The following is a 26,692-nucleotide window of genomic DNA, read 5'->3' as shown; positions in this document are numbered from 1 at the left end:
CTCTGTCATCATTTTAAGTGGGGGAACTTGCACAATCGGTGGCTGACTAAATACTTTTTTGCCCCACTGTACTGCTAACATTTAGGAATGATACTGGTAAACAGGGACTCTAAATAACACAATTTGTATACAAATATGTCTCGTTTGACCTATGACCTCACTTTGGCATTTTACATCTGCCTCTCTTTCAGCTTGAGCCCAACATCTGTTAGATTCTTAAAGAAAGTACTGTCAAGACAAATAATGAATCCACATAAATAATTAGTAATTATTCTCAGGATGATGTCAGTAATTACAAAAGCCTGCCCTAGGCACTTGTTTTTACTGCACTACAAACCTCTTAAAGTACATTTACAAAGAACAAAGTGAATATATACAAAATGCAGCACTATTACCTTTCAAGTAAATACTGCCCAGAGAGCGAGTTTCTTGGCAGAGGTTTGAGCTCTGAGTGCTTCTTTGTTTTGCTAATAGTTGCAAAAGTGCTCATGAAGGAAGTTTGTTTGGTAATAACCCTGAATAAAACACAACACACACATACACACACACACACCCAGTCTGAACACTTTAATGTGAACACAGATCAGTAAACTGTAGGGTAATACAAATAGCACACATCGAGTCTCACTCAACCCACAGAGGAAAAACATCAGTCCACGGCACGAGAGCTGAACGAAGCTTGACGGGCTTCACTCGGATACTTATGGAGTGTATTTTAAAAAAAAAAAAAAAAAAAAAGGAAAAACACTTTCATATGGCAGGATGTGTTAACCATCAGTGTCTGGTTAAAGGACTCGCGTCTCTATTCTGGTTCATAAGTCAATTATAGACGATTCTGAGCTCTGTCGAGTCAGCAGAGGCGGCGCGTGGCCGGTCGGGAGAGTCTGGAGGCACAGTCAGCAGTGGTAATCTTTAACTTGAGCAATACGAGGTGAGCGGTTTAACAGTTTTCTGCGGTGTTCGGTTCAATAGGGAACTGAGGTAACGCGCTAGAATTGATGTCCTCAGGAACATAAGAGGAGACTGGGTGATATAAAGCCATTAGTACAACCCGGACTCTTAGATTTAGAGTTCATTTATTAGATTTGAAGAAACCTACAAAGTACTGAAATGAAGGTGTTGGCGAATAAAGCTGATATGATTGACACCCTGAAACAAGGAGACTAGCATGTCCTCAGTCCTGATTCCCTGTCAATGTAATACAAAATCTGTTAAAACAGGCTCACACGATGGTCTGGCAAATATAATATTTAATAGTAAGAAGGCAACTGGCTCAACTAGGCTGTCTATTTTTTTTTTTTTTTTTATTTACTTGTTAAGGCCACGCGGCTGCTAAAAAACAAAATAAAACCTGCCAAAATACCCTGATCAGGAAAAAAATAAAAAAAAAGAACAAACAGCCACAGCTAAAGCGAGGGAATGCAAGGGGGTTAGAGGTAACTGCTTTCCCTCTTCTCTCAGCAGAATTTGCTGGCTGTTCGACTATCTGGAAAAAAGAAGTGGCCTGAATTCCAAATAATTTAACAAGACCCAACTACAAATAATCTGCTCAAAGGCTTTAGGCGGGCTGTGTCCAAGATTTGTGTCCAGCAATTACTGCTCAGTGACCGTACAGCGATCGTGTGCACGCAGCACTTTAGCTTCCTGTACAATTCTTTCCAAGGCAGATCGTGGTAATCGTACAAAACAATGTGAAAAAGAGAGAAAAGAAAGGAAGGAAAAAAGTGATAGGAATCAAATTTGCTTGTTAACAGATGCTTTTTTTTTTTTTTTTTCCTTTTTTATAAACAAACTGTAACCAAAAATCTGGATAATGAACACCATTTACTTTCTCCGGGTTTTTTTTAAGATGTCATTCTTGTAATAAAGGCTGGTGCAAACAAAAATCAATCAGCGTTGCTATGGGAGGAATGATGAAGTGATTGGAATTTAGAAGAAAAGGAAAATAGATGGAACCGCAGGAGAGGAGTGAGCAAGCTGATGGACGGAGAGAGCAAAAGACTGAAACAATCCAATATCCAGGGGGAGGTGGGAATGATGGCAAGAAAAAAAGAAAAGCGGAAACAAAGCAGAGGAAGACATTGGTGGACCAGCGAGCGAGTGTGGGAAGGGGGGAAAAAAAATCAAAAAAATCAGTCCTTCCAATCCTTCTTGATAGCGAGGCTCCATTCCCAAGACAGGTGATCGTTTTTGTCGTCATCGGTGAACTTGGACTTGATATGGTAGGTGCCGCGGGCCAGCATCCCTTTTGGGGCTTCCTCCATTGTGGTGAGGAACTCGTACTCCTCGCTTGGTCTGGGGCCGTAGCTGCCCACCATGTAATCAGACTTGTCAACTGCACATCACAGAGGGAAAGAAAAAGGAGAACTTTAGGATCAAGAGGCAGACTCACTAGTTTTTATTTTGTTTTGCCTTTTGTTTTTAAGTCAGTTTAGCTCCAGCATGGATTTTTATCATATGAAAATGGTTATAGTTTTAGTTTCATTGTTTTTTAATAATTACTGTATGGTGACCATGTATGAGAGGCAAGGTTTAGGAAAATCAGTACAGCTTTATAAAAAAACAAAAACAAAAAAACAGCAGAGTGAGATGATTTGAGCAGGCTCACCTTTAACTCCTTTCCTGAAAGTTTGCTGCATGTACTTCAGGCCTGACACGATCTCTTTGTTGACCTGCAGAAGGCAACAAGAGTTAAATTCCTCTGAAAAGCCTCTGACGATAATGATAGTGCTCTGCAGACTGCAGTTACATCTCCAGCAGTGCTGTAACAACAACACTGCGACGTAAACAGAGCGCAGTGGCGAGTGTGACAAACACCAGACTCTCACCTTGAAGCAGATCTTTATTCTGTACTCAACTCCCTCCTTCATCGGAAACGGGTTCTTCCTGAAGCCTTCCAGGTCCCCTGGCAGAAAGCAACACAGCAGGGACAGAAGAGTCAGATTCTTTCCACTTTGACAATAAATAAATAAATAAATAAATAAATAAATATATATATATATATATATATATATATATATATGACCACCAGGGGGAACAATGTCACAAGTGAGCCTCTGCTCTGCTGGAGGGGGCTGAAGTTTCAGGAAATGGCTCATTAACGCGGACACATAGGAATCAAGTCGACACCGATTAGTGAACTAATGACCCAGCAGGCCTATGACCCCCACCACCCACACACACACACACACACACACACACACACACACACACACACACACACACACACACACACACACACACACACACACCAATGAGACTTGTATGCCAGCCTCACTTCTGCTCACTTATTTTAGATTTCTAGTTTCTAAACTAAAATCGGCACGGACACACCTGCTCTACTTACCAGTCAGATCGAGGACCAGATTGTTTGGAGCCGTATCGCACACCAGAACCATCTTCGTCACCTGGACGTTGGGGACAGTGGGATCTAAGACAAGAAGAAGAAGTCACGCAATTAAAAACATCGTCACAGTATAGCAGGAGACAGAACATCTCATTAGTTTGAATAAAACAACAAAAATGCTCAGGGGAGGTGTTACGTACACACACATCCATTTGTGTGTATATAACTACTCGAACACTCACTCTACGTTGCATTTAATTTCAGTGAAATTTGTCTAAAACATTAAACGCTCGTATCTGGAGAGTTAGAAACGCCATAACAATCTCTGCTTTTCAAGCTCTTGAACTGAAATTGTACTCCGGAAAGGATTTGCTTTACTTTGCACACGTGGAGTTGCTCTACTTTCATGAATACTGTGCTAAAATTAGTAATTTAAAGCCTTTTAACTAACAAAGATTTCAGATCAACAGTACCAGCATGCTGTATGACAGTAAATCTGTATATTTTTAAACAGATTTCTTTGCTGAGAATATAACTCAATGGCAAAAATACAGGAAAGAGTCTGTCTGAGCTGTTAATGACTAGTTTCTGACTCATCAGCTCAGTTTTCAATATTCTAACTGTTTCCACAACAAATTCCTGGCCTTGTGATACGCCGTGCTATTGGTAGGACAAACATGTTGAGCAACAACGTTGGCAGGTTTATTAAAGAATGACTTTAACATACTTTTGTCATGTCGTCACTACACAGGTTTTAATCATAAATTTAAAAAAGGCACAAGCTAAATCCACAAGAAAAAACACTCCAACTCTTCTTGAAATCAACGCGTATTTAAGCTTATTGACGTATGTTAATTAACATCAACACACCAACGACTACAGCAGCTGCGTTTCCCAGCAGCGCCTCCTTGTACTTGCGCAGGCTCTCGTCATCTTGGTCCAGCTCCTGGATCTCCTTCAAGCTCTTCTGGGCGGGGGGTTTGTAGTTGACAGAAGAGTCGCTCTCATCATTGGCTGCTGCGATCGCTGCCAGCTCCTCTGGTGTGGGCTCGTGCTCTGCCATGGTGTGCTAATTGCAGCAGGAAACATTGACAGAAGAGAGAGGAAGGGTTAGATGACAGGAAAGTAGAGTAATACACTTTGACCAACAGAGGTTCGCACCACAGACTGCTTCTCCTTTTCACTCTTGCTACGAAGCAAAGTAGCGACGGGCTGTTTAAGACTTCCAGCTGCTGGGATTCATTATCCTGAGGGATAACAAACTTTGACCTGGGCGCAGCACTCTAAAGCTGCAGGTCATGTAGGAAGAAACAGCCTATTCTACTGCTTTAATAGTTCACATGCTGAAAGACAAAGTAATGGCATCTGCTCTGCAAAAACTTTCACTTCAGAGCAACTTCCCTGTTCAAACAGAGTGACAAGAGGAACAATCCACAGAGCTCGTGTGCACTATTTTCTTCATTAACAGGCAGCTGGCAACAGGTCAGCTATATTGAAATAAACCAAAGACCAGTTTTGTGCCTTGCGGGCAACTTTCACATTATTTTGACAAGAGCCCAGCCACTTCCAAAGCCCCTTTGTTTATTCAACACCTCAACACAGACTTGCACATATGCACACACCCTAGCAGACACGAGCCAAGACAAGTGACACTCTAACCCTCGCAGTCTACTTGGCGGACCAGCCAGTTTCCCTGATGTCGCAGCGATGACATACAGCAGAGGTTGGTGGTCTAAGAAGCTGATGGTTATCTGAGCTCCATGCTGTCCTAGTCTCTCCGGCTCAACAGCAAGTAAAAAACAGCAATGCGCGCGTGGCCGTTTACACCCAGCTGTGCTCTCACAACCACTCTTACTGCTAATTGCCAGTGATTCTGAGCAGGCAACAGCACAGTAACACAATGAGACCTTGGACAACAAACCTGCTCTAGTTATGCAATTTATAACATCTGGTGCACAAATGCTGGGCAAAGCCTGCACAGTGCTGTTCAACACATGCAGCTGGATGATGGTACTGTGTAACACTTGCGTGAGGTCTGTTCTGCAAGCACAACAAGATGAGAACAGAACCTGCAGTCATCAACAAACTGATAGCACTTTTCTACTCTTATCGACCACTGAAGCCTCACGTACAGTGCAAACCACAGTCGCAGTCATACAGTGCTTTATCGACTTGAAGCAGTTGATTTATCACACATAGAAAGCAAGAAGGCAGAGACCTGCAACGGAAACACAAAGACCAGCTTTCATGCACTTTGCCCTTTGAGGCGAATCTCAAAGCAACTCTAAACTTCTAACAAAATTAGAAGAAGTGACACTACTTACTGTCAAATAATGAGGCAACACAGCAGAAAGCTCTTTCTGGTCAGCGACAATTATTTATTAATCTGCAGGTGTTGCCCTGTCTTGCCATGAACAGAACATTCCTCCTAGCTAGCGAGCAGCTACACCCTCAAATGTCTCATCCTGCGTGTTTGCATGTTGAAAGAACTTCCTGTACTGCGCTGAATTTAACCATGCATCAACACGGGCCACACGTATCACTGTTTTAAACTGTGCAAAAATGTGCAGTATTGCATTAAACTGAAAGAGGAAGATTAGAGCACCAACTTCTTCTCCTTTAAACTCTTAGTTACACATGCTACAAAGATGCAGGCAGTGACTAACACCTCAGCTTCTTTTTCTTTTGTACTGTTGCAAATCAGGTTAACCCGGGAGGTAATGACACAATGAACGGGTACAGGCGAGCTAACAAATGCGGATAAAGCAAACGCACAAGAACCCACCAGACAAACAACCCTTAAGTGGCGACAGCTTACGAGGCCAGTTTCACCTGCTCAGTACAGGTTGTTACCCTCAGCAGCAGAATACAGCTGACACAACCTCACCCATTGCAGCAAATCACACTCAGCAAATGAACAGTGTTGAAAAAAACAAAACTGGTTTGTTGATCCGCCTAACCCTCTGCTCTGCTCTATTTTGCCTCCATATACAGTTGGGCATTAGCCAAGCAGGAACTGAGAATGCAGCACAGTTTGTTTTTTTTGTTTTCCCCAAATTGGGCCTCTATGCTCCCATAAAAGCACAAATTCCTCTTATCCCAATAGCTTGCTGGTTTGGCCTGTCAGCTGTGTGAGTGTTTCCTGGTCAAAAAGACAGGGAGAAAGAGACGGAGAAGAAAATCAGACCAGATATCACAGTGATGTGTCATATCATTCTTCAAGGCACAGGTTGTTTTTCTCGCTTCCTCTTCTCGACTTTCAATGCACTCCTTGTGACGGCTGTGCAGCGAGCAGCATTGTGACTGCAGCATACCAAACTGTCACACAGCAGGAAGTGCTCAGTCACAGAGAACTGGCATGTTTCTCTACTGGAAACTATTCTGAAAATCTCAAGTCAAAACTTCTCTGTCCTAAATCTCAGCTGTTAGTGTATAAAAATTATTATTTTTTGACTGGATCAGTACCTCACCTCCAAGATGAAAGTATGGCTGAATCTAATAACTATATACTATTCAGTTAGTGATTCTAAACCACTAGGTAAGTCACAAAGCAAACCTTGAACTGAGCTTCTACACCGTTGGCATTTTGAAACCGCAAATTTTTACATCGCAACGGAGACGCGCCAAGCTTTACTCTCCTTTTTTGACTCCAATGGGGGCCGAAATACAACAAAATGATTCTATTCTATTCAACCAGAGCTAAAACTAGACTGAGATCATAAAATCATCAAGACAGGTCATAAAATCAGAACATGGTTTAATTGCTTTAATTGTTGTACAGCGCTTTGTGAGCTCTATATAAAGAAGCTTTACTAAGAACACATGAAAAGCAGGTTTGCATTATGGCATTGCTGGCACAAGTAAGCATGCAGGGTTAAGACACTTCCTGCTTCCATTTTCATGCTTGGAAAACGGACGCCAGTGTGTCCATCTTTTGTATACAGTGTACGATTGGATAACATTTTCCCAGAAAAACATGATTATGGTGCACAAAGAAACAGTTTCCAAATTTGTCTCTAATGATACTAAGCCTGGTAATGACTAGACTGACGTGAAATACAATCACCATAATAAATGCAGGCAGTCATTTCTGAACTGTAAAACTGCAGGGCATCTGATGAAGTTATTCCAGTGCATCGAGCCACATTTACCAACATAAGCACCAAGAAATTATAGATACGGCTGTTCTAAGTGTGGCAGACAGCCACATCACTTCAAGCTACCATCTTAATCAAGTGTGAAATTGTTGATTCAGCATATTTTTAAAGAGAGCCCTTTCCCCCCCCTCGCTCAATCCATGTGGCTTGTGGCTAAGCAGCTACATACTGAGCTGACAGGAAAAGGCCCCGTCATTGTTCTGCCTGCTGGGAATCAACACAGAGGTCATGAGATCGTGTAAACCCACACTGGGATGTGCTGCTGGACTTCTCCTTTTCAGTGTCCCAACCTTCACCTGTGCTACTTTCTCCTTACAGGTGATAATCTCGCCGCTTGGCTGGACTAAGCAGCACAAATTTACAAACATACCAGGCTTGGCAGGAGTTGAGGCTTGAGATTAGTCTTGCTCCCTAGCAACACTGCTGAGCAATAAGAAAAGGTGGGATTATGGATCACAAGGCATTCGGGGCCAGGAGAGGAAAGTGTTTGTGTGGAAGTGTCGCTGGTGACGCACCACGAAGCTCTCCTGCTGAAACATTAGTGACTGTGGCAAGTTATTGAGGTTAAGGAGGCACCAGGTAATCCCTGTGGGATGACACAAGAGCTACAGGTGTCATTAATATATGTGTGTGAGTGTTCATAAGGGTAATGAACTAGATATTATATTACTGAAACATCCATACAATGAAAGCAAACTTGTGGTTCTTGTGTTTGTCCTCATCTTTCAGGTTGCATATTGTTGTTATTGAATATCTACTTTTAACCATTAATGAGGTGAATAAAAAAAAGTTATTCTTTCATATGCCACATCCCCTGGACAGAAATACTAGAAAACAAATTTTATAGAGTTTTTAAATCAAAGTTAAAGTCAACTTTTTATTCTCTACTAAAATACTGAGCATTATTTCGATAGTAAATAGAGATTAGAAGTGATGTATTCTGTATTTCCCTGGTTTACTTTCATTAAGCACCATGAACGGCATTATTTAAAAATTAAAATGTAACATTTATTATATATTTATAGAATATCTAATATATATATAAAAAAATAATAAAACATGGTTATGAGTTTAATCTACTAAAATTACTTAGATTTAACCTGGGTTTTTAGATCATGGAAAGTCAGGGTTCACAAAGCATTTTCTTTAGTTGTTGTTGGCATTTATTTTGATTTGCTGTTTGAGCATATTGGCATAATGTGGTTGGTGCTGGCATCACCTAACCAATCCTAAATATGGGATTAGAGCTACAGACTTCTAACAACAAACTGTAATCCTGAGAAAACATGAGGAAGTAAAAGACAAAACCCAAATGAATCCCAGCAACTGCAACAACAAAGTCTCAATAGATGCGACTCTAAATACAATCACGTATTCTATTCAATTTGTAGGCTGTGTAGGTATATCATTTTGATGTCCAAGACAGTTTTAGCCTTATTTAGTCTCAGGAGTGAGCACTTCAAAGGTATGCCTATAGATATAAAAGGTCAACAAGTGTGCTACAAGCCTTTGGAGCATCTGTTAAAAGGACTGTGACTACACAAAGCATATGTAGCAATAAAATTGCTTAGAAATAATTTGCAGAAAGCAGGAACAAAAAAAAGAAAAAAAAAAGAGGACATAATAGTTTCCTCTGTAGAGAATCAAACATTTACTGATGCCGTTCAAAGAAAGCCAAAGGGCTTACACACACATTTTAGGGTCCATCTCACTGTCTGCACTCAAAGGTTGATCGCTCATTTATTATCTGCTTTAAGGTGTCTGAAGATCCAGCATAAACTATCACGACAACAACAGGTTAATGTAGAGGTTTACCCCTGAGGCTACCTGGATAAGCCAGTTACCATCCCTCACAGTCCAGCCCTCTGGCCGTGGAAGATTTGATGTAATCTTATGAGCTCCGTTTAGAGCCACTGGTAATGCAATAGATGCTGCTGTTCAGGTTCTTCACTGCAGGCAAAGGGCAATGGAGCGGAGGGGGGAGGGGGACAACAAACAGCATATCACAGGCTGGAGTAAAGGCAAAAGAGAGCTGCAAACTGGAAAACCCTGAATGCACGCAGGTTCAGCAACAACTCATATTTGTTAAGAATACTTTTTATTAGCCAGGTTTTCCAGTGATTAGGCACATACAGCAGCCAGGTGCAGGACAAAGTAAACCAATATGGGAAGCCTGCTTTACTGATAAATCAAAAAGTGGAAGTATTATCGCTGATAACTTACAGTCTGAATTTGTTTCATGGAATAAAGCACACGTTTACCTCAGAGACAAGAACAGGACATGAACAGCGCTTTACTAGACCTTTATGAGGTGACATTTAGCTCCTGGCCTTAACTCTATTCTAGAAAGTGATGCTTTGATCCTCTCAGCTCTCTGTGTTCTTGCTCTTTCATGCAGCTCTCAGTGCACATAAGCCCTTTGGAGTCGTTCAATTTTACCTACACAATCTCTCTACAGTTGCACTTTGCTTTAGCGGTGACTTCTCTGATTTGGGTGCGCCACAAAAATCCTAATCATCAAATCAGCAGATTGGGATTTGATTCGAAATGAACTACCCTGCAATGACTGTAATGGAAAGGGGTGCTGCTGTAAGACCACATCCTGTATCCACCGTCTCTGTAGTTCAACATTTTTTTTTTCATGCATACAGATCGAGAATATTTCACATGTATCAGATAATGTAACTATTATATCGTTCCGCTGTTATCTTGCTGTCATTTTAAGCTTTTTTTTTTTATTTATCTCAGTAGAAAATTGTGCACTTAGCACAATGACTGCAAAGAGCAGCGCTTTGGTGGCATGAATTAAGACCTGCACCACACACCACATGAAAATACCTTTCTGCTGTGCATCTGAGTAATGCAGAGCCCCCATGTTTGATGAAACTGATTAAGCCCGCAGCACATGTCTTCAAATAAGGAAGCCTTGCACCTCAGGCAGCAACTGAACCATTTTGTCTGTCAAGAAATTACTGCAAGCTTCCTTTTTCAGGCGGGCTTGATGATTCATATCCTTTAACGCGCTAACCACAGCACTGCACAACTCATCTTCTTCAAGCTAACCTGGGGGCCTAACTTAATCCAAGCTAAGCATTTTTTTAATGATAGAAATGCTAGAAGGCCTGCTCCTGAAGCCTCTAAAAAAAGAAGAAAAAAAACATGATAGGTTCAATCAAGTTGTAGGGGCAGTGCTAACATGCCAAATCTTTGAGGAAGTGCTGTAGAGCTGATGCAATCCAGAGGAACCCAACCCTAACAAATATAGACAAGTGGGTAGGATAAAAACAGAAATGCAATGAGATAAGGAGTGGAGGAGTATGCAGGGACACTGGTAAATCGGTTTAACATGTACTAATGAATAAAAGACTAAAATGTCACAGAAAGGGTTTAAATCCATGGTCAATGAGCAGCAGAAAGAACAGGAGTGGCTGTGAGAGAACAGAAAAGCAAAACATGTCTTCATCCCCAAGGCGGCCCAGGATAAATAGGAAGCTTTAAAAATAGCCGGTGAGAAATCCCTTCGAACAGCAGCAGGAAGCTAAGCGTGAATGGGAGAGCCAAGGCGCCAGCCACGCTGAAAGGTCAGGGCTTTGCGCTGCTACGCTGGCTAAGAAAGTCCACTAGAAAAGTGTGGCACATGGAGAAAAACAATGATTTGGTTAAAATCTCTTTTGTTATGTAAACTGAGAAGGGCAAATGCATCATCAACTTTACTTTGTCAGTTCATAGAAATATGCTCCAGCCATTTTTGCAGTTCAGGCCTGTGGTTTTGACCCTTGCACTCTTCACTGTGAGTTGCTGGAACATGTTTGAAGATTATAGCAGTGTCAGGAAAGCACACCAAAAATGTTAAGTACCGACCCTAAATGGGTCTTTCTCCTTTCTTTTCTAAACCTCTGTAGGCCTCTCCTCACACCAGAGGAAATAAACTGCTGCAAGACACATCCGCCCGCCACTGGAAGCTCGCAACATTTTAAATATGAGGTGAAGCAAGTGAACAATTCACGGCAGAAGTTGATTAAACAGAAGGTTCTCGACCTTCTATAAGAAAAGAAGGGGCCAAAAAATCCTCTACTTATCATGCACACACATATACAGGAAGGAAAGGGAGGCTTCACGGTTTGTGTGATCACGCTGAGAAATCACTTGCCAGCCATTCAGCCAAAAGCACACAGCTTAACTATCACACCCAAAGTGCTCAAGAAGTTACTCGATCTTGGCAGATTTGATCGACGTGCTCTGATTAATTGTTTGCAAGTAAAAAACAAAAAAAGCCAAAATGGTGGCTGCTTCAAGTGTAAGCTAATTCAAATTAAAAGACAGATGAGTTCCAGGAAGTGGCTGAAAAATGTTCCTCATATAAAGGACATGATCACGAAGAATGTGTTAAAGCAGACTAAACTACTAATTTGAACAAATCCCCTACTTTACTGGTCAGTGCAATCACTTTATGTGTGTGCTTTTAACAGCAACGGGTGACATTTCGTTACTTAATAGCCCCAACCCTCTCAGCTCAGATCGGGTTCAACACCCGGAAATTCACAACTAACCGACGGCTTCGAACAACCTTACAGTGACTTCGCTGTAATTTTAAGAAAACGACATTAGTGCAACTACGGGAGTATAACATGCTATTAAAAAGTAGTTCCTTAACTACAGTAAGCGATTATTTGGTAAACATTTTTTCTAGAATTCAGGTTCAAGCGGTAAGTTAGCCGTTTTTTTTTCCTTTTTTCTTAGCAAGTAATCGATAGAAATTTGCCGGAGCAGCTTAAGGACGTATATTAACGCACATTTAACAGAATAAAATACATTATAAGAAGACTTAAGTGGGTGTTTTATCTACTCTTACCGTTTTACTTGTGGTTGGCTGGAAACGTCTCCTGTGAATGGGAGTGCAGTGAAGCGGCAGAGGAAAATCTGAGCCCGGTGCCGCTGACGGGCACAATGTCCGGTATGCCACCTTCAAAATAAAGGGCGACAAAAAAAACACATTTTTAAAAACGTAGCCCCAGCTGCACGCAGTATAGATACAATACATTTTAAAAATAGAAAATATCCACAACAAAGTATTTTTTAAGCTCGACTATGAATTTTCTTTGTATGTGGTTCAAATAACTTAATGTTAAGTACAATTTAGAATAGTATTTTTACTGAGTGGGGACTTCTAGTTTTAGTATCTTTATACTTGTGTGACAGTGCATTTTAATTAATCGTGTATGAATTGCTATTGTTTATTTTTTATATGAGTTCAAATAAACTGCAAAACTACATTTCAGTCCATCAGTAACTCATAAACTATATATGTAACGTTATTTGTATTATGGGTAGACTATTTATGTTTTCTGAATGCATAACCTATACTTCACACTGAAGTGTGAAGCTAGCATCGAATTGTCACTTTTACCTATAAATCGTACTACGCTGCTATATGAGAACAATAATAATAATAATGATAATAGAACAGGATAAAACGTTTATATAAAAGTCGCGCAGATAAGATCAGATGATTTCCACGTATTACCTTGAAAGCCAACCGGAAACTGTTCTTCTGAACGTTTCACACTTTTTGCCCCGCAACGCTTCCGGGAAATATGCGCTTCGACACGCGTGGGCATGCAGATGTAGTTACCTTTTGTGGCTGTTTTTACACTACGTTCACTTCACGCCCTCTTTGGTTTTTAGTCACTTGATCACATCTGTAGCACAGCACATAAGCCTCTTTACAGACTTGAGATTTAATACACGCCTGTGTGCTTGCAAAAGGCGTGGTGACGAGCACATACTGAAAACTTAAAGGTATATAGCAGAGCAGGGTGCCATCTAGTGGCTGTACTTCAACAGTATCATTTTCTGCAGCAAATAGAGCACGTTGGGCCTACAACTAATGCGTGCATTACAATTAATCCAGTCCTCCATCTGCTAGTTAGCAAAGGTTTTCGAAACCCAAGTTCTAGGCCACTCCTTTTATTTTTCCATTTAAATGGCAAATCTGTATTTTACAGTTGTTGCAAGTTTCCAAAACAATGCAAATGTTTATTCCAAAATACAGAAACGTCAGCAAATACAGGTCTTTAATCCTGATACGCTACAGGTGAAATAATACATTTTATAGTGAACTATAGTGCACAAGTAGACATATGACCAGAAAAAACAAAAAAACAAAGAAAAACAAAACCCAAACAAAGGGACATTTAATGTGGTTAATTTGCACTGCAGGTTTTTATTACAATTGTTTAACTACAGGGTAGAAGAACAAACTGGGGAAACCCAGTTCCATAACCTACAGTTGAAACCATTTTTTTCCACCAGAAGAGAGAGGAGGGGGGGAAAAAAAAAAAAAAAAAAAAAAAAAAAAAAAAAAAAAAAAATCACAAACAAAACTGGTAAAAAACACTTTGGAGCATTTAAAACAAGAGGTGGGGCAATATTTTCAATCACATTAGAAGACAACCAAGTGTAAAATAATCTGCACATTTGTAACAGCCACCCTTCTGTGCAGACAGGAAGGGACGACGACCCTCAGGAGCTTGTTTTTACGTTCTTAGCTGGTGTCCATCTGAGAAAACAAACCAAGAGTTAATTAGACATGTGAGAAAATGGACAATCCGTTACTCAGAAGAAATCATATTTAAAAGTTTCAGGTAGACATACCCTGGCATTGTAGGCATCTAACTGGGCATCGAGCTCCTCTGCTGACAGCTGCTGCTTGCTACTACCGCCACGGCCGCCTCGTCCTCGTCCTCTAGGGCCACCTGCACCACGCCCTCCACGGCCTCTCTGCATGCCTCCAAAGCCGCCACCACCACGACTTCTGTTCATCATGCCTCCTCCGCCGCCTCTGTTCAGACTGAAGATAAAGGAGCCTTTACACATCGAGTCATCAAATGCATTTGCTGCCCCCCCCCAAACAAAAAGAAATATTAACGTACCCCTGCATTGGCCGTCTCTGTGTGTCGATCTGTGATGTGACGAGCTGAATGTTCATAGGCCGCCCTAAAAACACAAACACCATGAACCTCAAAATCTTTACAGAAGCAGCGAACTTTAAGAAACTGTTTATACTGGCAGGTCAAAGAACGTAAGACTTACCATCCAGTGGGATGCCGTTGTATTGCTTCATGGCCTTGAGCGCATCTGCCCTCCTTTCAAAGTGGACATCGGCAGTTCCCAGGCTTCTTCCTGATCGGTCGTAATGAACTGCGGCCTTTTTCAGAGTTCCAAACTCAGCAAAAAGTTCCTAAAAAAACACACGCCCAAAACAATTGGTCCCTCTTGATCCAGACTGTTAAACACACCAACCCAGGCCAAGAATCACAAACAACTTAGAATACCTGAATATCTGCATCTGAGACCCCAAAGTCGAGATTGGACACGAGGAGCTTCCCTCCAGTTTCCACGCCAGCTCCTCCTCCACCTCCAGCAGCACCATTGAAGCCGCTGAAGCCGTTGTCGAACATGTCGTGCTGCCACTTATCTGGAAGCTGTTTAGGCTGCAACAGACGAAAGAGAACGCACCTGCTGACTTCAGGATCCCCTTGCCTCTGCTATTCACAGAGTCCACACGGCTGGGTGTTGGGGCAAGCAGGGGCTCCACTTCCAAAATGGCCAGGGTGCTCAGGTCCCCCAAGAGGATCCCCACTATTCCCTGCCCACCCCAATCACTACAAGCAAGTGAATCACTTCAGACATATAAGGACATACACAAGACAACTTAATATATATAGAATAATTAAAAGGCAAGGGGATGTCTTGTATACAACCTGTACATGCATACACTTTGGATACATTTTCTTTCTTTTTTTTTTTAAAGTACATGTCTTTTCAATGACCAAGTTCAAATGGAGCCAACTGATTTTATTATAGCCCACTCCCACCCATAATCTCTATGTTTAAACCCAAACAACCTCCCATGCTAGCTACAAAAATTGCCCACTGTTTTCTTGCCAGCTGCACCTCCACCAGAGGCCCTCCAGACATGATCCTCAGGGACACAGGGGGTCGCCGTCTGAAGCAGCGTTGCCTCCAGCGTTGCACCATGTTTTCCAGGCCCGCCCAAGAGTTCTTTACCAAGCCACGAAAAGGGCTTTCATGAAGGGGGAAATGTCCATAGGATGAGTGGGGAAGGGGATGTAAACAAACTGAAAGGGGGCCCAGCTATCCCCCCATCAATGAGCGTGGATTATCTGAGCGTCCATTTTGAGACACGCCATTTTGACTGGGGCTTTGTTTAGATATTCATTCACAATTAAGGAGTGATGATTTGCCTTAACATGAAAACTATCAGAGAGGAGGTTTAAAGTCCACTGATCCATCCAAACAGCAACAGCCACACCGGTTGAATAGCCACCAAAATGGGCCTTGCTGAGAAGAGCGTCAGCCACTCCCGAACAAAAGGCCGTCTGGTCGCTGCGCTGGGACTTGACCAAAAAAAAAAAAAAAAAAAAAGGAAGGATTTTGCTCCCACGATAGTAGCGTGCGGGTAGACTTTGTCGTTGATGAGATTTCCTTTCACCATCAATTTGACACAAGAGGTGGAAAAGCACCGATATGGACCTTGGACGACTAGCTCTAAATTAAGGTGCTTGATTCAAAATGGCGCCGCTTCGGCCTTTACGATCCAACTTTAGCTAGTTAGCCAACACGGCTAACACAACTGCTCTCTCCAAAAAGGGCTCCTCTTGAAAAAGGATGTAACACATACGGATTGTAGGAGAGGGGACACAATATGCATACAACTTCCATTAATGCTTAGCCGCCAATTATAGAGCTCTCCTCCGAAGGGAAAACTCGGCGGCTAGCAATCATTTTATTCGCTTGACTAGCAAGCTGGCTAGGGGATTAGCTACAGAACGACGTTAACCAGGCATTTTCAGCTTTGTCGAAGGCTTTTCCTTTAACTTTCTCATACCCTGCTGTAAGGCGTTGGTCTGCCTCTAGCGCGTTTCGGGATCTGTCGATTCCTCATCGGGCCGGATCCGCCGCCTCGGCCTCCAAATCCTCCACCGCTGATTCCGAGACGCCCGGGGCCTCCTCCTCCACGGCCGCCTGCGCCTCCGCGGCCTCGACCTCTGCCGCCCCGGACTCCACCTCTCTGCTGCCTGTTCTGCTTGATAATGTCGTCTAGAGACATATCCATTTTATCGGTCATTATGCTGCCCCAATAATGCTAAACTGTTAATGAAATAGTTAAAAAAAAGTAAAGCCCTAGACTTCAATGGTCCCTCTGCCTGCTCTTTCCTCTCTCTCCCCGACGACAAAACACAATGAGCAGACCTTTGCTCAATAAAGAAAAACAGTTTCGTCGCGTATCATACGTAGATATACGTCAACGCGTAGTAACAGCTTTCTGTCCAATCAGACTTTAGTACAAAGTTACCAACAGGGAATTGCTATTGTTTTGCTCCCCAGATGAGTATCGGTAAACAATTAACAGTATCGTCCGAAACACTAAATCTACAATTATTCAAATAATCTAAATATTAAATAAATTTACCGTTTTCACTGTAAATTTCATTATTTTGAGTTGTAGTTGAAAGTCTTCAGTACACAAACTACTACAGCTATGTGTGTATAAAATAACTGAAATAAAAACAAACGAAAAATAAAGAAAATGTACCACTGTTAGTCAGTTTGAATAAATATGTACATATTTGTGGCCATAACCGATCGTCATGGTAATTTTTTGGCTTTTAATGATTTCTGTGAACTGACGTTTTCCAGTGTGGAATGATTGTAAAGCACTGGCTAAACTATAGATATACACCCCACAATTGTCCAAACTGCACCTAAACCAGACACTGCCTGCTGACAGTTACATTGCACAAAGTGTTTGGAATAACGAAGAAGTAGGACCACCTCCAAATCACCTCACTTCACATAAAGTCAGTGGCTAAGTGGTTGAAACCTGGACACATTTGGTGTTTCAACAACTGGTTTTGGCATGGATAAACATAAAGCTGCTTCAATGGCCTTCCCAAAGCCCCACTTCAACCCTACTGAAAATCTGTGGACTACACTTAAACCTAAGTGCCAGGAAATCAAGCAATTTAAGTGACCTTTGCAAATTCTGCCCATAAGACTGGTCAAATGTCCACTTAGAATTATGCCAAAAATGTTTATGGCTAACAAAAGTGTGTTATCAAGGTGCAACTTGCTAAATTGTGGGGTGAGCCTGCATGTATACTTCTGCATACATAAATTCAAACTTGTGCGCCCAAATGGTGTTTTTTTTTTTCTCAAGTCATTAATGATGTATGGTGTACAATCATTCCACTGTGGAAAAAGAACAGTTCAAAGAAATAATTCATCAAAGTCCAACTGTGTGGATAACAATCTTTAATACAGCGCTTTGAATAAAAGCATAATTTTCCAAGATTGCTTTTTTAGAGCTTAGTAAACAGCTTTTTTACCCTCTGGATCAATTTCAGATTTTTTCCGCATTTAGAAATAGAAAATGCATTGAGTCATATGGTATCCAATTTTTAGGCACTGATGGTGTGATAACAGCTGCAGCTACACAGAGCTGTGCAGGTTGAGATTACCACACTCACAACTAGGTTTGGATATTTTAACAATGCCTGCATTCATCCAGTCCAATTCAATAAATTATTAAAGACATTTTTACCCTTGGCTTAGTTATCCCTTGCTGGCACAATCTGTCAGTTCAGACACAGTTATCTATCACCTATATATCCATCGATATTTTTAACCACACATCCAGTTCAAGGTCAGGCAGAGCTGAAAGTGGGCAAGGGGTGGGGTACACCATGCACAGGGTAACACAGAAACACAAATAACCATTTACACCCTTTTGACTACAGCCAGTTTAGAATCACCATTTGATCCAACCTGTATGTTTGGAGATTTAAAGCACTTAGCTATGTTAAATTAATCAACAAGATCGAATTATCTACTGCACTAAATTAAACAAACAGCTGCAAATAATTAAGCTGCAAAATGGATCAGTATATAATGAGATGTTAAAAAAGCTCCTGTAGGTGTTATATAAATGATAATGGACTGGTTCTTATATAGTGCTTTTCTACCCTAGTTGAGCACTCAAAGCACTTTGTACAACATCCCTCATTCACCCATTCATTTCTATGCTTTATCTAACTCCTAAGGGCTTTCTATCAAACACTGACACACATTTACACTTCAATGGATGTATCAGAAAACAACTCTGGGTTCAGACTGGAGCACCCAGGAATCAAGCCAACAATCTTCTGATCCACCTCCTGAGCTACAGCCACCCCAGTACTATTATATATACACTATATTGCTCGTCTGTCTTAACACACATGTGAACTTGAGTGACATCCCAATTTTAATTCGGAGGGTTTAATATGATGTCTGCCCACCCGTTGCAGCTAGAACAGCTCCAACTCTTCTGGGAAGACTTTCCACAAGGTTTAGGAGTGTTTATGGGAATTTTGGACCATTCTTCCCAAAGCACATTTGTCAGGTTGGATGAGAAGTCCTGTCTTGCAGTCTAATCTAATTCATGCCAAAGATGTTCTGTTGGGTTGAGGTCAGGACTCTGTGCAGGATAGTCAAGCTCTCACTCATCCATGCCTTTATGGATTTTTCTTTGTGGTCAAGTTGAAACGGGAAGGGGCCATCTCCGAATTGTTGCCCAAAATGTCTTGGTATGCTGAAGCAACAGTTCTTTCACTGGAACTAAGGGGCCGAGCCCAGCTACTGAAAATCAGCTCCACACCTTAATCCCCCGTCTACCAAACTTCACATCTGGTACAATGCAGCAGATAAGTACTGTTGTCCTGGCAACTCCCAAACCCAGACTTGCCAATTGGATTACCAGGGCCCTGTTTCAGGAAGCCGGTTTAGTGGAAAAACTGAGTAAGTATACCCTGAGTTAACGAAAACTCTGGTTTTTCGGTTTCACAAAGCGAGTTCAGCTGAAGCCTGAGTGAGTCACTATGACGACACACTCCGTGAAGCTAACCTGCCCCCTAGCAGGTTTACTACAACTAACCCTGACTGTCTCCGCCCCTTTGTCGGAAACCTGACAGTAGGAAGTGTCGGACATGGCGTGCCACTTCCTTGAAGAGCCAGTAGATCGTGAAGCCCAAATTCTCCGCAGAGCTCTCCGCCGGGAGAGAGTGATCAGAGCGCGTTTGGACATTTTATCATTTCCTGATGATTGTCTGTGTGAACGTTACCGTTTTTCAGCACAATCTATAATTTATTTGGATAACATCCTCAGGCCATATATTACGCATGTGACACATCGCGGACATGCGCTCAGTCCATTACATATTATTTGTATTGCACTTCGGTTTTTTGCAAACGGGAGCTTTCTGTATAATATTGGTGACGCTGAGCACGTTTCCAAGGCTACCGTCTGTCGGGCAGTCAGGAATGTTACAGTTGCACTGAAACGTCTCCTGTACTCGTGTGTGGTGTTCCCCGGTCATAGACCCACAAGATTTATCAAAGAGGGATTCCACAAAATTGCAGGTATCAAGGTGACCAAAACTTAATTCATGATGTGGTGATACTTGAACTACTTAAATTCTACATTTATTTTCAGGGTTCCCAGGCGTGATTGGCTGTATAGATGGCACTCACATTCCAATCATTGCTCCTTCAGTAAATGAAGGAGACTATGTGAACAGGAAATCCTTCCACAGCATTAATGTGCAGGTACATAGTAACCTGTAGCATTTCAAACTAACAAATTATTTCATTATAGTAATGGATGCTAATTTGTGTTCTCTGCACTGTGAAGATCATATGTGATGCTGCCAACATTATCACAAATGTGGAAGCCAAGTGGCCAGGCTCTGTCCATGACTCACAAATATTCCGTGAATGTACACTGAGCACAAAATTTGGACATGGTGAGTTGAGAATACTTTAAAATATATAAAGACCAATTGCTTCAGGGACATTTGAACTGAAGTGTATCCTTCTGTCTTAGGAGAGTTCACTGGCTACTTGCTTGGTGATAGGGGGTATCCATGTTTACCCTATTTGCTTACCCCTTACCCTGACCCTGAACCGGGCCCACAGCAGCGATATAATCTGGCTAATTGCAGGACAAGAGCCAGAATTGAAATGACTATCGGAATGCTTAAGGCCCGGTTCCAGTGCCTGCAAAGACTCAGGGTCACCCCAGAAAGGGCATGTGACATTATTGTGGCATGTGTGATTCTTCACAACATTGCCACAATTAGAGGAGAACACTGTCCTTCTGAACCAAACATCAGCAGTGATCCAAACCATGAACATCCTGACCCTCCCACGGACATACAAGATGGAAGAGCAGTCAGAGACACCATATGTCACAATCATTTCTTTTGACCCATCACCTCAACATGTTGAAAGAAGAATAAACAGGTTTTTTGTTCAACTGGCTTTATTGGTCGCCTGTATTTCCTGTACACAAAGTATTAAAAGATGTAAACCTCATAAAGTGTCTCTGTTGCTTCCTCCTCTGTAACAGCTGTCAATGTTTCTTCATTATTTTCCTGTAGTAAAGAAATAAACAACATTGCTGTTCTACTGTAAACTCATATAATCTGTGGAGTATTACTCACAACTGCATGTTGGTCTGGCTCAACAGGAGGCTGCACCAGATGCAGTACACCACCACCATCAACTGATAGAATATGAGGTTTATACAGGTCACTTATAACTTACAAGGGACCAAATGGCAATTAACAAACATACCAATCACCTTACACTTCATTGTCATTATGCTCTCAAAGACAACCAAGACTGAGGGAAGGCAAAATCAGTAGGAAAATAACTTCACTACAAAATAATCCATTATGGTAAAGAGTTTATCAAATGAATGAGTCGCACTGCAAAGGTGACTGTGAAGAAAGGATGTATGCACATCATGTATTATTTTGAATTTACCCCTTATGTAGGCACTTGTGTCTTGCGGGGTTATTGACTCAGAGGATGTCCCCGCAGAGATGCCTTCGGCCACAGGGCGCCCACTGTTTTGGCTGAGGGCCAACTGCTCAGCCTCTGTGAGTGGTGGTGGTGGAGGACCCCCACCTGTTTTTCGGGCCTCCGCTTTTTTTCTGTTGGCTATAACGGGCCACATTTGAGCATACAGAGTACGCAAATATGTACTTGTAATGTGCTCAGATAATTTCAATAAGTGCTTACAGAAAGAAAATTAATGTAGCCTCTAACTGCAATTGATTTACATAGGACAAACAGACCAAGCACTATGACTCATAATACAATTACACCTTACCTGTTTGGACTATATTTTTATATTTCATTTTTACTTGCTGCCAGGAACGTTTGGGGCCTGTTGGGTTGCACCTGCGCTCACATCACATCACAAAATAAAATGTATAAAATAACAAATAAAATAACATATGATAAAATAACGTGTTAAATGGGTGGAAATCCCTAGATCAATGTTTAAATTAACACTCACGCATTGACTCTGTCGGCTATGTTTTGCCATGCATGCTTCCTTTCTTTCGCAGCTGAGGCTGTGTTACTTTTTTCCGCGGAATTTGCATGTTATCGGCATATGCTGCCATCAGAATTTCGGCCTCAAGCGCTGTAAAATACATTGACCGCGCCTTCTTTCCCTCCGTCTCCATGGTGACTCGCTTAATCTGTGCTCCGCTTATCAGGGCTTTATGTATCCTCGTGCGCGCGCTTCACTTGGGGTTAAAGCAACTCCGCGTTGATTGAACTACTTGTTATCAGCCTTTCTGAAACCGAATATTCTGAGTTGGACAGTTCGGGGTTACTCAACCCTGAGTATCGTTTTTCACTCTGAGTTTTCTAAACCGGCTTCCTGAAACAGGGCCCAGATAGTAAAGCGTGGCTCATCACTCCAGAGAACACGTCTCGACTGCTCTAGAGTCCAGTGGTGGCGAGCTTTGCACCACTGAATCTGACGCTTTGCATTGCACTTGGTGATGTAAGGATTCAGCGATCTGGAAGGTTGAGTGAACTTTTGTCATTAAAGTGTATAAGACTGCCTTAAAAAGGAGGTTTTGAGAAATATCAGACCTCTAAAATGGTCATATATGTATGATTTCATAGTAAGATCACCCAACAAGGTCAAGCCTGGTTGTCTTTACCTTTGGAGTATCATCTGCTCCACCCTACACGTTGACTGTGCGTAAAGTGCCTTGCAAAGGGATACATCTAAATTGCTGACTTTTTAAATATTGGATCTGAAAAATAATAAAATACTATAATAATTAAAAAGAAAAACAATTAAAATAATACCAATACTGGTGAAAACAAAGGCTATCTGAACATTTTTGAGCAACAACTCTGGAAACTAGCTGAAAATAAACTGGATCAAAAACTAAATTACAACTCATGACCAATACATAACTAGAATTCTAATGTGATAAAAATACAGTGATGTATTTATGTAGAGTAAGTAAAACTACAAGTACTGTAAAAGTCTTTTTATTCAACATTTTGTTTCAAGGCTTTGGGAAAGAAGAGGGGAATGGGGGGGATTTATCAATACTTGGGGAGGCCCTCTACTTAATAAAGTCCGACCAAGGGCAAGAAAATGTATAATAAAAATGTTGGCTTTGTTTACACTCTGTTTTGGCTTTCAAAACTCGCCCATAAAGTGTGTGTGTGAATGTTCAATTACTTCTACACTTGCTTAATTAATGATAAACAAAATAAAACTACAAATAAGAAGTCAGCCCTTTCATATTTTCCTCCCATGTCATATTAGTAGTAGTTGTAGCGTCGCGTTTAAGACTGAAGTCTTTTGCGTCCTGTGGAGACAAAGAAAAGCTGAGGTACAAAGTCGGCAAATTTTGGATGAATCTTTGCATCGGTCTCGTCCACATATCGAATGCGACTGGAAAAAAAAACAGGAACTGAGAGAAATCCAACTTTTTCTTTTTAGTCAGTCTTGAGGGCGAAGGAAGAGAAGCTTTTCTATGGTCCAGAGTTTAGAAATTAGATTTGCATTCTGTGTTAGACTGACCAACAACGATAACTTTCTGGCTGACAAGAGGGCTGACGGAGGAAAAGTTCTCAAGGATAATGTATGGGAGAAAAAAAAAAAAGCAATGGGATCATTAAGAGAAAGACTAGGACTTCTTGGAGTCTTGTGTGTTGCGTTTTTTGAGGTCACTCAGGTCCACTGGCGTGAAAGCTGCAAGAACGAAAAGGAAACGAGTAGTTAACCGGCACGTCCTTTACCGATTTCATCTTTTAGTGTGACAGAAAAATAAATATTTGCTGGAACTTACAATGTAAGTTAGGATTTGGGTTCTTCTCGACATACTCCTGTGGTCCACGGTCATTCCGGTCACTATTTTGCGTTGATCTTATGTCTCTGAGCACGCACTGCCAGGCTGCGAAATAAGCAAAGACGAATACGTTTTACTTAACGATGCATCTGAGCTGTGTGCTGGCATTTTCTAACTTGCAAAGCATTATTTCCAGACCTTTTAAAGTGCTTCAGTGTCGGAGCGTGGAAAATGAATTTTTGCCATCTTAAACCATCATCACTAAAGTCCTTTTAACAATGTTTTGGAAGTAATCACTGAATTTCAACTGTGGTCTGTGTTCACTAACAAAGGATGAGGAGCTACATTCCTGTTGTCTTACCATTTTATTTTACTCCTGTACAGTTGGCGTGGAGCACCTATAATTTCATTGTACATGTACAATGATAATAAAGGGCTATTCTATTCTATTCTATTCTATTCTATTCTATTCTATTCAAGCCTTTTCTCAGACTTGAAGGGCATTAGAGACCCACAGAGTTTTCCTTGTTTGCTGTGACATAAAATATGCTGGCAGGTGCCTGCAGATGAATAGTAAACAAATCCTCCAAACACTGATTTTGTATTATTGCATAAATTGTGGCAATCTTGCGTTGTCATCTGGTGCAAACACAAATACCAAGGGCTCAACCATTCAGCCCCTGCACCATGATTGGCATGACTGTGACTGGACAGCTGGGTAAAAAGCACACTGCAAGAATTTCTTTAGTGTGTGCACAACCTTAAGAGTGTCCGTTTAATGGTACAATACAGCTTATAAGTGTCATGTAGGCATTTATTGTTATGTCCAAGGGCATGCATGCTAATCTTGGTCACAGATCTGTCAGAGATCTGGTGCACAGCAAACAGGTCACAATAGACGAAGAATTCCTTTCAAGCAGAATAAAAATTTCCACTGTTTGTGTTTCTCCTCTATGCTTTTTGATCTGTTTTCTTTGTGTGTTTTGTGTGTGTCTCTCTTTTTGGAGAAGTCTTCAGTGGTTCCTTATCCCGATCAGCATGCACAGTGTGTGTTTTGAGGACTACACTCAAGTGTGTCTTTGTAGCATATGCATTGGCTTAACTCTCATAGTCCTTCTCTTTGTGTAGCCACAGAAATAGTGGACAGGCTGCCAGCTGGATCCCGTTTTGTTTATTGCATGTGGATAGGCAGATCAAGACTTAAAAATGGCTGTCATTCCACATTACTGTGCTGATCTATAGGTGGCAGTGGCACACAAAGATACTGATGTTCTGCAAGACAGACGATGGGTTTGTAGGCCTCAAAGAGACCTGGCAACTTCTGATGAATAATACTAAACCATGGAATTTAAATGACCAGCTTTGACAACAATGAATACAGACTAACCAGTTACAAATACTGCTCGTAATAAGTGTCCTTTGCTTTGTAGAGACAAACATTTAACAAAAAATGATCAAAATGCTGTTTCATTTTTAATATAATCAGCTTTCATGATTTAGAGGCTGTTTAATTTAATGTCTTGTGTAACCAACTTGCTATTTGTTACCCTATTAAGTATATGATAAATAATAATCTACTGTTATAGTTGCACAGTTTATAGTTAACTGAAAAGTAACCATTTTAACTCAACCTGAATGTGTCTTAGGTTCTGAAAGAATCTTCCTTTTCAGAATTAAATTCATTTGACAGGCAATTCAGTTTTAGTTTTCAAGGAGCTGCATTTAAAATCCTGAATGTTTTCATGAAGAGAGTTTGGCACATCATTGTTAGACAGGCATACTTACTGTCGTGTATAAAGCGCACATTTTCTTCATGTGCCGGGGTGAAGAGCTCCCCACTGTTAGTAGGGGATCTGGGGCTTGAAGTTCTCTTGTAACTGTTCACCATCCTGGGAGCTGATGAGCTTCAAAAAACATGGAAACGTTCAAATTAGCACCACAGCACACAGTCAATTCATCTTTTACTCTAAACTAAAGCTACCGCAAAAGCACTAATTAAATGTGATCACGGGTGTTTAAGTGCTTGTCTTTGGTCAAACCTGGTCATTCTGTTTGGAGTCTGTACTTGCTCCTCGCTCCTCTGTGGTGAGTGGAATATAAGTATAAACAAACGTCCAGAAGTCCTCAGCTCAGTCCTGCCAGTAAATAACAGCGACTGGGTAATTAATTCCCACATGACCTCAGAAATACTTTTTTCAGCATTGGTTACTTTTAAGCTAACTGTGTAGATGGTAGTAATTCTGGTTAGTGGTGTTAGCTAGCTTAACGCTCTTAAAACATAGTCAGTCATCCGATGAGTTCCGGTGACATTAGAGATATAACGAGTAAATCATTGTTGCTGAGATTAACTAGTTGTAGTAAAGCTAATGTCAGGCAGGAGTTTGAAAATGAGAAATATTGACGTTAGCTAAACAAGGAGCCATTGTTTACGTTTTGAGTCCAGTAGCTTCAGCAGTGTTAGCATCGGCTTACAAACCGAAACCCAGCGTTTTAGCCTTCCACTGCCATTAAAAACCATTGTATCTAAACCAGTTTGTATTTTAGAGATACGCGTGCCCCAGCAGTTATGTCTGTGGGGGCAAATAACATATTTTTCGACACGAGAATTTAGCATGTAGTTAGCTGACTGCTGAGTTTCATTGTCTTGTCGTAACGTTAGCTCGTAACAGCTACAATTTCATTCATTTCACTAGCGCAGGATAGGTATTAGAAAAAACAAACATCAGCGCAATAGTGTATTTCCAGATGCACACTGAACGAGAGATAGGATATTCAACAAACCCGTGTATAAACACTCCTCCGGACGTGGCTGTATGGCGTTAGAGCTGGCTAAAACGTTGCCAATGCCAACCAAACATTTCCGGGAAAACAAACGGAAGTGATCCGTCCAAACCAGGTGACTCAGGCAAATAAAAAAACAGGAAAAGCAAGCAAACAACAAGCAAACAAAC

The 26,692-nt window shown here is 41.3% G+C and overlaps 3 protein-coding genes across 5 annotated transcripts; all 3 read right to left on the bottom strand.

Annotated features, from left to right (window-relative positions):
* Window positions 1–699: 699 nt before the first annotated feature.
* Window positions 700–12,421, bottom strand: arhgdia (Rho GDP dissociation inhibitor (GDI) alpha). 2 transcript variants are annotated; one of them, XM_085352255.1, is made up of 6 exons: window positions 12,356–12,421; window positions 4,217–4,415; window positions 3,347–3,430; window positions 2,829–2,905; window positions 2,609–2,672; window positions 700–2,335 (listed from the first exon to the last, which is right to left on the bottom strand). In XM_085352255.1, exons 2-6 carry the CDS (start codon window positions 4,407–4,409, stop codon window positions 2,133–2,135), a joined length of 621 nt encoding a protein of 206 aa, XP_085208381.1. In that variant the 5' UTR covers window positions 4,410–4,415; window positions 12,356–12,421; the 3' UTR covers window positions 700–2,132. The 2 variants fall into 2 exon arrangements, with proteins under 2 accessions (XP_085208381.1, XP_085208379.1); XM_085352253.1 differs by lacking the exon at window positions 12,356–12,421 and adding an exon at window positions 5,671–5,753.
* Window positions 12,422–13,876: 1,455 nt separating this feature from the next.
* alyref (Aly/REF export factor) lies at window positions 13,877–16,770 on the bottom strand. The gene is made up of 6 exons (XM_085352252.1): window positions 16,415–16,770; window positions 14,838–14,996; window positions 14,596–14,743; window positions 14,436–14,499; window positions 14,158–14,353; window positions 13,877–14,062 (listed from the first exon to the last, which is right to left on the bottom strand). The coding sequence occupies exons 1-6, from the start codon at window positions 16,652–16,654 to the stop codon at window positions 14,048–14,050; spliced, it is 822 nt and encodes a 273-aa protein (XP_085208378.1). The 5' UTR covers window positions 16,655–16,770; the 3' UTR covers window positions 13,877–14,047.
* Window positions 16,771–22,935: 6,165 nt separating this feature from the next.
* On the bottom strand, window positions 22,936–26,585 carry mcrip1 (MAPK regulated corepressor interacting protein 1). Of its 2 annotated transcripts, none has more exons than XM_085352250.1 (5): window positions 26,523–26,585; window positions 25,781–25,876; window positions 25,527–25,645; window positions 23,742–23,846; window positions 22,936–23,644 (listed from the first exon to the last, which is right to left on the bottom strand). In XM_085352250.1, the coding sequence occupies exons 2-5, from the start codon at window positions 25,786–25,788 to the stop codon at window positions 23,580–23,582; spliced, it is 297 nt and encodes a 98-aa protein (XP_085208376.1). In that variant the 5' UTR covers window positions 25,789–25,876; window positions 26,523–26,585; the 3' UTR covers window positions 22,936–23,579. The 2 variants fall into 2 exon arrangements, with proteins under 2 accessions (XP_085208376.1, XP_085208377.1); XM_085352251.1 differs by lacking the exon at window positions 26,523–26,585 and adding an exon at window positions 26,172–26,239.
* Window positions 26,586–26,692: the final 107 nt, after the last annotated feature.

This window comes from Diplotaxodon limnothrissa, linkage group LG4, assembly GCF_057381915.1.
Source record: "Diplotaxodon limnothrissa isolate DT_005_m linkage group LG4, D_limnothrissa_male_GT1.1, whole genome shotgun sequence".
Classification (NCBI taxonomy): domain Eukaryota; kingdom Metazoa; phylum Chordata; class Actinopteri; order Cichliformes; family Cichlidae; genus Diplotaxodon; species Diplotaxodon limnothrissa.
The sequence above is the reverse complement of the archived record's forward strand: the minus strand, read 5'-3'. Positions and strand labels throughout refer to the sequence as shown.